The following is a 15207-nucleotide window of genomic DNA, read 5'->3' on the forward strand; positions in this document are numbered from 1 at the left end:
TTAAAGTAACATTCTCCTAATATTAAGAGAATCTAAACAGATTACTCTAGAGCTTAACAAACTAATGTTATTTAATTTCTTTTTGTACAGAAACAGCAAAGGACACGCCTTTTTTTCTATGAAGTTCTGTCACATACTTCACAAAACACAATATCTCATTCTTTCTGTAAAATTGAAAGGACAAAAATACACTTTCCTTCAACTGAGGTCTGACTGAAACCTTGCTAATGAAAACAGGCATGACTGGATAACTTGGGAAAGAATTACTTATAAAATCAAACCACCATCATCTGTAGGTATCTTACCTTTAAATAGGATCCATAATATTTAGTTACATATGGACTGTCACACTGACTCAGCACTGTGATTTCTTGTTGGATGTCTTCTATTTCATCTTCTGCCTCTTCCAGGTCAATAATTTTTATAGCAACCACTTTCTGAGTCCGATTGTCAATTCCTTTAAAAACTTCACCAAAAGAACCCTTACCAATTCTCTCCAGTTTTGTAAACAATTCTTCTGGATCTGCCTTCAGAGTCTGTTAAAAGCAAAAGAAAAGTTACTCAGTATTTGTAACATTAAAACAAAATGCGGTATTTTTAAAGGCAACAAATACTTCAAATTCTGCATATTACTATTTATTCACCTATTCTTTTTCTATCTCCACAACTAATGTCTTCTTCCTACATCCCTTATATCCACCCTTATATCCCCATATATATAGTACAAGTGTAACACCACCCCCCTGACAGGGTTTTATCTGGCATCAGAAAGTGCTGTTACCTCCATTTTTTTTTCTTTGCCAATAAATCATGTCCAGACATGAAGAATGAAAGATTCTCAACAAAGATTCGGTTTCTATTAAAGCCAAAATATATCAAATACCACTACCAGTAAAAGTAAACTTTTTGTCTACCCTCTTCTCTTGAAATTAGCTGTTCCCCAGAACCCACAGATCCTACTCTCTTGAATTTTTCACATCTCAGCCTCTTAAGGATCTTGCTCCCACTCGTCAGTGTGCAGACTACCATTTGCTTTTGACAGATGTGGCAAGCAAACCTCTTCAATTTCCTCCTGTTAAGAAACTACATGCACGAACTGTCATGCTTCTTCCTTATTCCTGATCCCAAGGTTTTCTCAAGCAGATTTCTATTTTATTCTTTTCTCAGTTGGGTAAACTCCTTCACTCCTAAGAACATCCAGTTTCCACCTGTCTTGTCACTGGATTTGAACAGTCACTGAAAATGGTGAGAGCTCACCTAAACATGCAACTAGGACCTAGGTGGATCGCTTTGCCATATTTGTTTATTCTTCACTGTCAAGTTCTCAATTAGATATTGCTGCTCTTAGACTTGTCACTTTCAGTGCATGTAAGGTAAGCTCCACTGTGTACCTTCTTAATCTAACACCAGGGAGCCATTATAGCTAACAAAAATATATATAAATCACAATTAAACTGGAATAGTCATAGGTAGAGGGAATAGGCATGAAATGAAGAAAAATAGGATAAGATTACTTCAAATCTTTCTCTTAAGAAATAAAAAAAACCCTTCAAAAGACTTGTCATTGTTCTTAAATGGATAAGGTTCATGCTAAGTGAAAATATATTGTTGATACAGAAAAAAGCTCAAGCAAGGCTCATGCCTAAATAAGCATAAAACCACACAGTTTATATTTAGCCAAACCTTGTAGAAGCATAAAGGAATGAAAATTTCTCAGTTACCACTGGCAAGCATTGAGCCAACATTTTCTCTTTAACAATTCAATTTAGCTTATACAGCATCTCCCACCTATACTTCTAATTCTGTTCTCACATGTCAAAGACTACATAATTAACCCATGCTGCCCCTAGAGGCAGACAGTCTAGAAGATAGTTTGCCTGGTGGCATTTGAATTTCACAGCAGAATTAGGAGTTTTGAGAGAAACCTACCCAATTCTCTGGGCAGTGTGCTCATGGAGCAGTTTGGATTCTACCATCATATGGGGCAAATATTGAATACACTACTGTTTCTAGTACTTTAAAGAAAGCTATGAGACATAGTTTTCAGATCATCCCAGGAATTGATCACTGGCACGATCAGTCCAAAGAAAAAATACTCTTCTAAGTAGAATGCAAGACTTCACCAGTCCCAAGAAGTTCCCCAATTTACATTCAGTTATCTATCCAAAGTCAGTTTCAGGAAACAAACAGAAGGACATGGCATTTCTTCACTCCTTCATCACTAAAAGGAACACAGCAAGAGATCCAAGCTCTTTTCCATCAAAAGGTTTTAATTTCAATGTAATGAGAATTACATACAATTACACACTATTAAATATTACATACATAATATGCCAATATATCTCCCACTTGGAAACCAGACCAGGGCACTTCATGCTTTCCAGCAAGTATAGTTACCCTTTAGCCACAGAGTAGCCCTCACCAATGCTTCTAAGGACAACATTTATAACAGATAACAAAGCTAGGAACCAAATCATGCTGTAGTGATTCTCCTCATGTCCCACAGACTGCCGTTTGGTCAGTATTTAAAAACAATCTTCTCTGAGAATTCTTCATGAATAAAAATAACCTTAACGCTTGCACCAGGTATTTTTCCTTGTGGAAGACAATTATCAGTCTGTGTTTTCATACCTACTGTGTTAACAGTTTGAGATAACATGCTGTAGAGCTGTTGTATGCCTAATCTATCCACACAAGCCTTTTAGTTCCATTCACTAGCCGCAGGAATCTAAGCATTACATCATTACAAAAGCATTTGAGCAAATCACAAACCAATCCAAGTCTTAGCGGCCTAAAAGAATTCTGGTTTTCACCTCCAAAGACAAAGTCACAATGTACTTTAGTTGTTCATATGGAGAAAAACACAGTGGCTATTTGCCAGCAGCTCTTTGAGATCTGTTGGCTGTATGTATTCACCCCCTATTGTCCCTTTTCCACTCAAACCTCTGTTACAATTGTATATTAAAGTCAATTACTTCACAGCACCACAGTTTTCTTAGACTTGCAGAATTCTCACAGCTTCATTTTTACAGTGTCAGGCTCTTGGCATTCTGGTGTTAGGCTTTTGCAGTTTTACAAAACAACGCAAGAGAACACTGTACCAGCCATTTCGTGCTAATAATTCCAGAAAAGCAGGAAGAGAATGGTTCCTGGAAGTCCTGAGAAGCAGGGGAAAATTGTTCCTCTTTGATTTTTCTACAATCAAAATTTTGCAGCCATTTTTAAATGTTAACTGTTCAGTAATAGAGGGAATCAATATCATTAAAATTATTACCAATACTTCCTACTCCAAGGTCCTTGTGAAATCATCTCATACAAAAAAAAAATCCACCCTTTTTCCTTCCCAAATCAGAACTTTTGTAAATTATTTTCTAAAGTTTTAAAATTTAAAAGCTGACATTCCTGAATTTTGTTCTGAGCAACAGGAGGCAGTAGTTTAACAAAAAAAAAGCTCTCTTGCTCTGTCAGAAGGTCTGAATTTTCTTCTCAAGAGACCACATGCTCGAAGTGAGAACCTTAAATGACTGGCAACCTTTGTTTAATGACAACTGCCAGTTGGTCTCTTTTTAATAACCTGCTCTATTTCAAAAATAGAGAGATTAGGCCTCCAGCTTGAATTTGAATACACACGAGTGGCCAGTTCCCATTCATTTTTCCAAGATCACATCTGGAAAGGATTCTCTCCAAATTTATTTTTGTTTCTTTTTGTAAATACTTCCAACAGGGCCAAAATAAACAAACAGCTTTATAAATATCCTCTCTATATGACTGAATAGATAAAATGTCTTCCAGAGATTGTGTTACTGCAGTTTTTCTGGCTCTACTCTTCACAAGCTTTTACACTTAGCCTACAGCTTTTTCCTACTAATATCAAAATAAAGGGAACCAATAAAAGACCCTTCATGTAACTGGGCATACCAAACATTGCTAGAAACCATAGAATAGAACAGCAGTATCTGCTGCAAAACGATAACTGGTTTGATAGGGAGCTAGATCTCTACCATTCAAACATTTCCTTCGAAGTGTGTCACAGAACACACTGTTGCAAATCAAAAACAAACTCTGGAACATTTGGATGTAATGATTACCAAACTTTCCACTTCCATAACCACTTGAATTAGCTTGGGTTTTGTTTTGAATAGTTTTTCACATTTCCAAACACCAATCACAACCATCCTGTCTCAGTCTCCAAATCATCTAGCCATGCAGGCCAAAGTCCTTACTTTTCATCATAAGCTGGAGCTTGGGCATTTTCTCTGTACTTGTTTCACACTGGATTCATTACTTTTGACCTTAATCAGCTAGAAAAAAAACATATTGCACTTAAAATTATCTCTTCTCAGTATCTAACATCACTGTCACCCACGTCTAGAGTATAAAGATAGTCCGATACATTCTCAGATCTATTTATTCAGTTTAGCCTCATGGCTCAAACTCAGCTGTGACCAACTAAACCCACTCACCTCTTCCTAAGCCTCTGCATTTCCAACTAATGAAAGGAGCTAGGAGCTCCCAGCCTCCTGCAAAGGTTCTTTGAAATAATTCATATTTCTGACACCTTGCACCTCATGCTATTTTGTGAGTAATTCAAATCCTCAAGGTTGTGTAGTTCTTCAGTAACAGCCCCTAAAGCATAACAGATGCCTTTAAATTTTGTACCATCAGCACATTGTAACAGCATGCATTGCCCTGTTTTATGCTAAGGTCACTTCTCAGCCTCCCACTGTCCAGAACAATCCTGGAGAAACCAGAAGTATCATCCACTCTGGTATCACCTCTCTAGTACTCTCCTCATAGCAAAGGCTATACAGGTCTTACAAAGTATTTAATTTTATGAATTTCTACTTCTCATCTAACTGTAGATGAGAATACTGCTCATCTCATCTATACTAACTGCTTGTACAGCTCAAGAGAAAGTGTTACTGAAATTCAAACTAGTTAATCAAACTTTATAACCATTCTGACATAAGATACGGCTTTAACCGAGTCTTTTTCTGCATCTCATTCCAGTTCTTATTTCTAACCTCTTTTTACGAAGGGTTATTCATCCAGATATTGTAGGAAAGGGTTAAATCCCTATTTTTCTCTTTAACTTACAAGAATTACAAGTCATATCCATATTCAAGTTCTCAAGCTTATTTGGGCAACTGATTTTACTTGCTCTTATTTCTCTCTATCTGCTGTTTTGAAGCAGATCATCCAAAGCCTATTCACCTCACCACCGACCAGTATAAAGCAGCTCTTATTTTCACTTTTCCCCCACACAGAGATAGCTGCACAAGAGGCAGCAAAGGAGAGAAAGCATAAAGATACTGCAAAAAAAAACCCAACAAAACAACAAACCAACCACAATTAAAAAGAGAAAACATCTCCACAAAACACCCATACAAGATGGTTTCACATCAGAAAATCTTCTGTGAACAAGAAGCTTTAGATTTTGCTACCCAGCATCTTACCTTTCTGAAAAGTGTACAAGGTTTTGCTTTCAGCAACACATATACACCATATCTGAATAACGGATACAATACACAAGATCATTTCCTGCAATTGAGGGGAAACTAAAATAAAATGGATGCAGTAAGCAGAAAATAAATCGTTCAACTTTATTGCATTGTATCAAGCCCTACTTGTATTTTCAAAGAGCAGCTAAATATTAGAAGTATTTTCATTTATGGTCTTGGACTTACCTAAACAAAAATAAAATGATGAAAGAAAATTTTAAGAAGCCTTAAAATTTGAAACAAAGGGAGCTACATCTTACCTATTGATAATAAAGTAAAATCAGCTGAACTAGGATAGACACCTATAATTACCATGAATAGCAACAACTGATTTTTTCTTTTAGAAGATTAGTCAGCAAAACATAATGAAAGGTACAAGAGCTAGAATGAAAGTGTTTATCTGCATTAACTAGGTGTAAAACTAAGATCCAGCTTTCTCACTGAGAATTTGTACATGAGAAAAAAACCCACGTGACTGCTTTTTTATTATTCAAATATATACATTCCATATTTCTCATTTTCCATCTCCAGTAATTAGACACACTACCATAAGGAAATTATAGAATCATAGAACAGTTAGGGTTGGAAAGGTCCTTAAGATCACCTAGTTCCAATCCCCTGCCATGGGCAGGGACACCTCACACTAGACCCTGTTGCCCAAGGCTCTGTCCAGCCTGGCCTTGAACACTGCCAGGGATGGAGCATTCAGTTTCCTTAGGCAGCCTGTTCCAGTGCCTCATCACCCTCACAGTAAGGAGCTTCTTATTTATATCTAACCTGAACTTCCATTGTGTTAGAAAGAATAAATTCCAATTAAATATGCCGAATTTCTGAAGTTTCTCAAGCTCTTTTTAATATAACATCACTAAAAACTTTCATAACCTGTAACTGACTACAGGTTGGACAAAAAGGAAATTCCTGGTAGTCCTGCGAAGAAGGACTTGGGGGTGTTGGTTGATGAGAAAATGAACATGAGCCAGCTTCAGTGTAGACTCTCAGCCCAAAAAGCCAACTGTATCCTGGGCTGCATCAAAAGGAGTGTGACCAGCAGGTCCAAGGAGGTGATCCTGCCCCTCTACTCTGCTCTTGTGAGACCTCACTTGGAGCATTGTGTGCAGTTCTGGTGTCCTCAACATAAAAAGGACATGGAACTGTTGGAACAAGTCCAGAGGAGACCACGAGGATGATCGGGGGACTGGAGCACCTCCTGTACGAAGACAGGCTGAGAAAGTTGGGGCTGTTCAGCCTGGAGAAGAGAAGGCTGCGTGGAGACTTCATAGCAGCCTTCCAGTATCTGAAGGGGGCCTACAGGGATCCTGGGGAGGGACTAATCATTAGGGACTGTAGTGATAGGACAAGAGGTAACGGGTTGAAACTTAAACAGCAGAGGTTTAGACTGGATATAAGGAAGAAATTCTTTACTGTTAGGGTGGTGAGGTACTGGAATGGGTTGCCCAGGGAGGTAGTGAATGCTCCATCCCTGGCAGTGTTCAAGACCAGGTTGGATGAAGCCTTGGGTGATATGGTTTAGTGTGAGGTGTCCCTGTCCATGGCAGGGGGGTTGGAACTAGATGATCTTGAGGTCCTTTCCAATCCTAATTATTCTATGATTCTATGGTTCTATGACTTCCCCTCCTCCATGCATTACACTTTTAAAATGTAAATGACTGCAACTGAAAAATCTCTCCATGCCTTGAACACACAGTGAAAACAACAAACAGCAGATATTGCCCAGCAGTGAAACCCAAAGTGTTTTTAGACAGCAAGAGAAAGACAACAGAAGAAGAGAGGGCCCCCCCCCAAAAAAACCCAAACACTTTAGAATGTCTCTCACTTGTTTCCACTTGCTAGAATGTTCCAACATGGTAAAAATTATTCTTAATTATCTAAGCTACTGATAAAAAAAAAAAAAACCCAGAAAGTAGTGGCTCTTTGTGGAAATTCCCACCATTCTGGCAAGTGGCTGAATCAATAATATTGATAAAGGCAATTAGAAATTTATGTTGCATTAATACTAACTGAGCAGAAGAAGAAAAATAATGAGTTTTAGGATCTACAGCAATCTAATAATTTGAGGTGAGTCTCTTCTTTTACCCATTCTATCATCTGACAAGAAAATTCAAATGTATGTCTTAAGAAACTGCTGAAAAGTGCATCTACAAAGACAATAGGGAAGTGTTTCCAAAATTTCCCTGTTTCATGCCTCACTTTATTATACAGAGTTACACCGCAGAAGGCTCTTAGTTCTATAACAAGGTAGAATCAACACATGGAAGAGTTTGATGCTTGCGCAACCTTAACGTTTGTTACTTTCAGATCTGCTCTTGTCCACTAAGAAGGAACAATTCCACGCATAGATACTTCTAACAAACAAAGCCTTTATTGGCTTATGAAACCAGTTTCACTAAAAAGGACTGCTTGTTCAATACAACTCTTCAAAAAAGCAAACTATATTGATCTGATTTGGGAACTATACATCCTGAGCACATCCAGGAGTTTGGTTTCTGGTAACACACTAAAGCTTAAAACAAGCCTGGGAAAACAAATAAATAGATTTTTCACATCAATGAACTTGTGAATGCCATCATCACCTTGTATTGATTATGGCTCAACACTCAATTAGGCACATAACCCAAACACATCAGCACAAGTGATTTAGCAACTTTGTCAAAATGAAGTTGCTGTATTCATGGTCAAGCTTCTCTGGACCAAAGAAGCTCAAAGGTAATGGAATTTTAAAAGTACCTTTGGAATTTTATGAAGCTGATACACAGACACACCTAAAAATACAAATAAAGCTTCTCATAAAATAATTATTTTGGAAGAAAAAAAAACAAAACAACAACAAAAAAGTGTTCAGGGCTTCAGGGCATTTGGGGAAGGGAGGGTTTGGTGTTTTCAGTTGTTTTTCTCCTTGCCCCCTTTAGGAGATTGAAACAGGAAAAAAGGTGACAATAATTATTTCTAACCAGTACCAGTGTTCATTATGCCATAGAAGTGTATTTGAAACTCTTATTCACTTGAAATTACTTTTACTGTGGAAGCACCTAGAATTACAACTAGAAGTCACACTTAGATCCATTTTAAACTCTGTCATTTACTGTATCACCTTGAACACTGCAAACTCTAAAGAGGTAAATCACCTGTGGGGTTTTCTCACTTCCCTAGGATCTGAAACTGATGGAGCCATTTATCTTTCCTCAATAGCAGTTTAAAGTATTCTTATCATTTACCATTATGACCTACCATAATATAAGGCTCATTTTAAAGTAGGTTAATAAAAACTGTTCCATACAGTTATTTCACATGAAGTACATAGAAAAGCTAAGGTAAAAAAAATGCAAAGAAAACCCCAAAACCAAACAAACAAAAAACCCACACACACAAAACAAACCAAGCTAAGCAAACAAACACACAAAAAAAGAGAAAACTACACAAAAACAAAACAAAACAAAAAAAACCCACACCCACAACCTAACTGGTTTTCTGGTTCTCCAACTTCAGAAACAAAGAAAAATACAAGCAAACCAGATGTAGCTTAACCTCAAAACTTTTTAAGTGGGGAAAGAGAGAAGAAAGACATTTAATCACTATTTATTTTAGCATTTTAGTGTTAAAAATTACCTTTAAACTGGCTACCCATGTATCCAATAGCTTGATGTACTGCAGCACTGTGTTCTGCAACTTCATCCACTAAGATTTTCTCTGCCAGCCTACGTTTCCCAAGCATTTTGGTCCAACATACTCCAAAATATGTTATGGTTCACCAAGCACACTTACTATAAATGTATAAACACAGTACTTTATTATTTAAAGTATAGTTTCCATAAACAAGCTATAGAAGCTTATCACAGCCTTGGAATGCAGGCCAGTCTGGAAATCAAGGTTACACACACTTATTCCAAGCCAGCCTTGCAGAAATCTCAGGCATTACAGACAAACAAGGATTCTCCCCAGGCAACTTCTATAAAGCACAAATAAGGAAGACAACATAATCACAGTTTAGTAATGATGCACCTTCACGGCACACACTCAAATGCTACCTACACAAAGCCCTTAAAACCAAGGACAGCATAATCTTTGGGTCCAAACTTATCTGCACGCATAGAAATATAGGTCAAAACCCAGCTCAGCTTTATTCAGGTTACAACATGGCCACTTCGCAGCAGACAGCAAATCTCAGGTCTTGACAACCTTCCAGCACCATCCTACATTTTCTCCACAGTTTTTCATTCCTTTGGCTCACTTCCTACCCACTCACTTTTTATGCATCACTCTTCAAACATTGATCAGAGATGTTGTTCAGAGAGAAATACATTAATCCTTCACTCCTCTGCTCTATTTACACAGTACTTGGCTTACACCAAGCAGCATTAATAAGGCTTTGTCCCTGCATGTGATTTTTGGGGGTCAAGAAGTTACTCTTGTTCACAGCTAGGATACTGACTGCTCTCTTGTGTAAGTACAGCAAAGAATGTAGAAAAAAAAACTGCATAACTTGTCAGTGACACTGCTTATACCGTTTGTTGCAGAAGCTGGTAGATGGGGAGGAGAGATCACACTACAGAAAAAGACAGTCTCGTGATTTAGGCAATTTAATTATAATCCTGAGAACTAAGCTCTAGTCCTCTCTCTTCTACATTGTAAGTCCCAAACCATAACTTTTGTCTTACATAAGTAGATGTCACACATTGTATGTACCTTCCTCTTTGAACGTTATCTGCAAGTACAAGCACAGAGAATCACGTACTGAAAACAGACCACCAAAAGACTGCTATATATTCTGACAGAATGGAAATTGATATAGACATCTTGAACTGGGTGCAAAAATTAGTAAGTAGCATTTACATTGATGACAGACTTCATGCCTCTACCTATTAACAAGTCTTTACCTTGGAGTTTGTTTGGATTTGTTTGTTTTTACGCTGGTAAAGATCACACTTGAGAAACTCATAAAATACAATAAAAATTCTTAAGAAAAATAACACTGTCCTGAATAAAAAGAGATTAGAAGTAAACTCCAAAATTATATGATCTAACAAAAAACCTGAATATCTACCCATTTAGTACAGCTAACAGTATCACAAACTAAATAACAAATCAAGTCAATAAAAACTGTATGTCCTCAGAGAGATCATGCAATGACACACATAAGCAGTACATGCATATTGCTGGAATGATTTTCGTCCTCTCACTTCTGAGCAACTACAAATCTGATTTCTTAATTCTAAATCATTACAGATTCTGTTTTAAAGTAAATAGGTCATTATCTTGGTTCTAACATGCTTTAAAAGGATAAAAAATGAAACATTAACCTAGTCCTAGCCAAAGCAAGAAACCCTTATTCTCTGTCTCTGGCAATCGGCAAACTGCTCACATTTGGAAGGTGAACTTGAGCACTCAACAGCAGTACCTGCAGAGCAATAAATTAATCAGTTCAGAGTGAGGGCCTACGTACTCTATTTGGCATCCAGTACTATGCCTGAGCATAGAATTCGTGCTATGCCTAAGCATGTAACATTTTAAATTCAAATCCTCAGGTTATGTAAAGAAAACAGATTCGTGACTTTGAATCTTGACTCGTGGAAAAACAAACCAGAGTAAATTAATACTTAAACCAAATTAAGCACAAAAACTTTCAGTCCAGGAGATAAATTCAGAAAAATTTTACTTGCTGTTAATAAGTTTTCCTTTTGGAGGTGGGGACAGGAAAGTTTCTAATAAGATGCTGGACACACTAGAATAACAACACACAGAAACCAATGACCTTAATGTTTTCCTGGCAGTAGGCTGCATCTGAACTAAGAAAAACAAGCAGAGAAAAGGAATCTCGGTTACCAGAAGGCCACACCACTTGTTTCAAAATATAGTTATAACACAGAACCAGCAAATTCCATCGTATAACAACAGCAACTAACCAACTCCCAGTGCCTGAGACAGGAGCCAAACACAAACCCTGGACGCCCACCTCAAGACAGCACTCCCACTAGCCAGCACCACAGAGATGGGCACTGCAGCATGCGCTGAAGGTCAACGTTTTCAGGGCCCATTTTTATGTATGTTCCCCTTAATCACGCCAAAATAACGGGCCCGAGAGTCGCCCGTCAAAGCACGCTTTGCTTCACGAATTAAAACGCCGAGAATTACTGGACTGGCGGAGGGGAAGACAAACCGCGCACCCCTCCGCTCCGCAGCCGCGCAGCGAAACAGAGGATACTGAGGAAAGAGAGAGGAAGGGAAGGATTCACCAGGCGGAGGGACTTCGTTAGGCATTACGCGAAGTGCTAACAGCACGGTTCGTTTCCACGGGTTACGAGGAGATCCCGCTCATGCCCCCCAGCCCAGACCCCGGGACCGAGTCCCCCCTCGCCTTGTCCCCCCTCCAACCCAGAGAACCCCGGTACCGGCTCGCTCAGCGCCCCATCACACTGTTCCCCTCAACCCCAGTCGCGGGGGGAGGCGGCGAAAGTTCTGCCCTTGGGGCTCGCCGCTCCCTTCGCCCGGCACATGATCCTCACCTGCATCCCCGGCAGGCCCGTCTGCACGGGGGAGTGAGCCATGGCGGCGGCGGCAGGGACGGGGCAGGAGGAGGGAAGGAGAAAGGGAGGAAGGGAGCCGCGTCTGCTCAGGCCGCTCCAGGGGACAGGGCTTAGCTCATCTCCACGTTCACACACAGCCCTTCCCCCGAGCGAACAGCGCCTGTGGTGGGAAAGAGGCCGTCCCAAGCACGGAGCTGCTCAGACCCCCGTCACGGATACAAACGCCGGCAGCCTCTTCATCCCTCCTCTCTCTCTCCCTCCCCTTCCTCTTCCTCCTCCGGCCGGCGACACGATGACAAACCTGGGGGGGGGGGGGGGGGGGCGGTTACGGCAGCATGCGCGCGCGCCCGCCCCGCCCCTGCCACCCGGGTACCTGCCCGCGCGGCCCCGCCCGGTGCCTGCCTCGTCGTCCCCCTCCCTCCTCCATCGCCGAACGGTGAAGGGGAGAGGGAGGACGAAGGGGTTCAAGTCCCCCCCGACCGTACGTACCACGGGGTACGGAGACCCGGCCTGAGCGGCTCCGGCCGTGCCTGTCCCCGAGCGCCGGGCTTGCATCGTTGCCGGGGCCGCAGGCACCCGGGGAGCGGCCTTGTGGGATTTGCTGTGTCTCGTCCTTCGCGGTTTCGGTGCAGCCAGCCCGCAGCCGAAGAGCCGCTTGTCCTCTCCCGCCGGCCGGGCGAAGGGCGGCCGGCCGGCTGCCGGTGAGGCAGCACAGGTGAAGCAGGCGAGCATCAGGCTCGGAGGCTGCTCGCTTAAAAGAAGACAGCCGGGGTGAGGCGGTAGATCCAGACGGCAGAAACCCTAGACATTTTGTGGTATGTCCTTTTCCTGCCTCCCTTTCACTTGGACGCTCCAAGAAAGGTCAGGGTAACGCTATCGCTGTGCTGAGGTATATGGTTTCAGGAAGCACTTGACTTCCTGTCTGAAGTTGCAAAAGCAGCAAACCAAATGACAGTCGTGCTTCCACACCACTTCCTCACTGGAAGAAGAGTGGGTCAGCAAGCAGGTCTCCCACACACAAGAGAAACCCTGAGCCCAAGCACAACCCTCCAGAACCTCATGAGGATGTATTCCCTTTACCTGGCTTATTTAAGATGAGAGTAAAGATTTCCATCACACAATTTCCAATGCACTGTGGAGTGCCAAAGATTCTCGCCTTTTTTACCCCCAAAAAGCTGCATAATCTCATGAGTATTAAAACTATTGCAGTCTGTCAGCCAGTGGGGTCTGGGACCCACACGGCAACAGTTCACTGTCTTTTTAACTGCTGAGCATCCACCACAGCATAAATTGCTTTTTGGTAGGTAATTCCCCAGAAAGTTTGTACAAGTATCTTACCGGCAGGAAACACAGCAGCCTTCCAGAATGTGAGGGGAGCCTACAAGGATGCCAGAGAGGGACTCTTCATCAAGGACTGTTGTGATAGGACAAGGAGTAATGGGTTTAAGCTTACATAGGGGAAGTTTAGGTTAGATATTAGGAAGAAATTCTTCACTATGAGGGTGGTGAGGCCCTGGCACAGGTGGCCCAGGAAAGTCGTGGCTGCCCCATCCCTGGCAGTGTTCAAGGCCAGGTTGGACAAGGCTTTGAGCAACCTGGTCTAACAGATGTCCCTGCCCATGGCTGGCAGATGCAAATGGATGATGTCAAGGTCCTTTCCAACCCAAACCATTCTATCATTCTATGAAATGTAAAACAGTCTTATTGATACCCGCTTAGTATTCCCACTGAAGTTTTTCCTATAGTTATGGTATTCTTACCTAGTACGTTCTGGGCTAATGCTACACAATCTGAAACCTGTAGAAACACAAATGTCTCTAGATATCTACCCCTCAGACAAACTCAAATAAAATTAGCTAACAGCCTTATTTGTCTACCTACACACACACTGATTGTTTCCCCAAGAAATTACATTAAATATACCAGCTCTTGAGTACAGTGAAACACAGAAAGGATCATGGATACAAATTGCTTAGCAAATTGAACCATTGGAATTCCTAGAGAAGTTGTTCATGAAGGAGTTGCTGGTTGCCTTAATGCTGGAATGGAATTTAAATTATGGGTGTTTTAACTTCAGGAAATATGAAAATGTTTCTACTGTTCACTGCTATGTAATTTTCTCAGAAATGTTGAAGCTTTGAATTGCGTTTTACCTCAGTGAAAAGACAAATAACAGTCACAACAGCCCGTAGTAAAACTTTCTGTGTTTCCTAAGGCATTTTTACAGTCGTCTTTTTCTGAAAAAGGTAGAGCTTTAGTATCTCAGTGGCTGCTCCACTGTTCATAGTAGCTTTTTTTCACTTGCTAGAGAGAAATTCAACCTTTTCCTTTGTCCCATGAGCACTATTGAGCTTTCCTTACCTTACATAATGTTAAAAGTCCTCCTTGAGAAAATGTCAGGCTTACTTTTGCCTGTGCAGCTTTATTTTGCTCTTTTCTATATAGTCATTATGATAGCAACTTTATCAGTTTCTTTACTTTTTTTCTGCAGTTATACACCCAGGTGCAGAGTGAAAATAAAAAAGGTATCATAAGAATCATAGAATAGTTTGGGTTGGAAAGGACCTTAAGATCATCTAGTTCCAACCCCACTGCCACAGGCAGGGACACCTCACACTAAACCATATCACCCAAGGCTTCATCCAACCTGGCCTTGAACACTGCCAGGGATGGAGCATTCACAACCTCCCTGGGCAACCCATTCCAGTGCCTCACCACCCTTACAGTAAAGAACTTCTTCCTTATATCCAACCTAAATCTCCTCTATTTAAGTTTGAACCCATTACCCCTTGTCCTATCACTACAGTCCCTAATGAAGAGTCCCTCCTCAGCATTCTTATAGCCCCCCTTCAGATACTGGAAGGCTGCTATGAGGTCTCCATGCAGCCTTCTCTTCTCCAGGCTGAACAGCCCCAACTTTCTCAGCCTGTCTTCATACAAGAGGTTCCCCAGTCCCCTGATCATCCTCGTGGCCCTCCTCTGGACTTGTTCCAACAGTTCCATGTCCTTTTTATGTTGAGGACACCAGAACTGCACACAATACTCCAAGTGAGGTCTCACAAGAGCAGAGTAGAGGGGCAGGATCACCTCCTTTGACCTGCTGGTCACGCTCCTTTTGATGCAGCCCAGGATACAGTTGGCTTTCTGGGCTGCAAGTGCACACTGAA

The 15207-nt window shown here is 41.0% G+C and overlaps 1 protein-coding gene across 1 annotated transcript in view; it reads right to left on the reverse strand.

The window, feature by feature from the left end:
- The window catches only part of STK24 (serine/threonine kinase 24), a 48781-nt gene extending 36489 nt beyond the window's left edge, over nucleotides 1-12292 (reverse strand). Inside the window, exons 1-2 of the mRNA XM_034060118.1 lie at nucleotides 12020-12292; nucleotides 306-536 (exon numbers count right to left, since the gene is read on the reverse strand). Coding sequence (XP_033916009.1) covers nucleotides 306-536; nucleotides 12020-12061 — 273 coding nt within the window. The 5' untranslated portion in view covers nucleotides 12062-12292. The remainder of the gene's footprint in view (nucleotides 1-305; nucleotides 537-12019) is intronic.
- Between the last annotated feature and the right edge of the window lie 2915 nt (nucleotides 12293-15207).

The sequence above is a fragment of the Melopsittacus undulatus genome, chromosome 2, assembly GCF_012275295.1.
Source record: "Melopsittacus undulatus isolate bMelUnd1 chromosome 2, bMelUnd1.mat.Z, whole genome shotgun sequence".
NCBI lineage: Eukaryota > Metazoa > Chordata > Aves > Psittaciformes > Psittaculidae > Melopsittacus > Melopsittacus undulatus.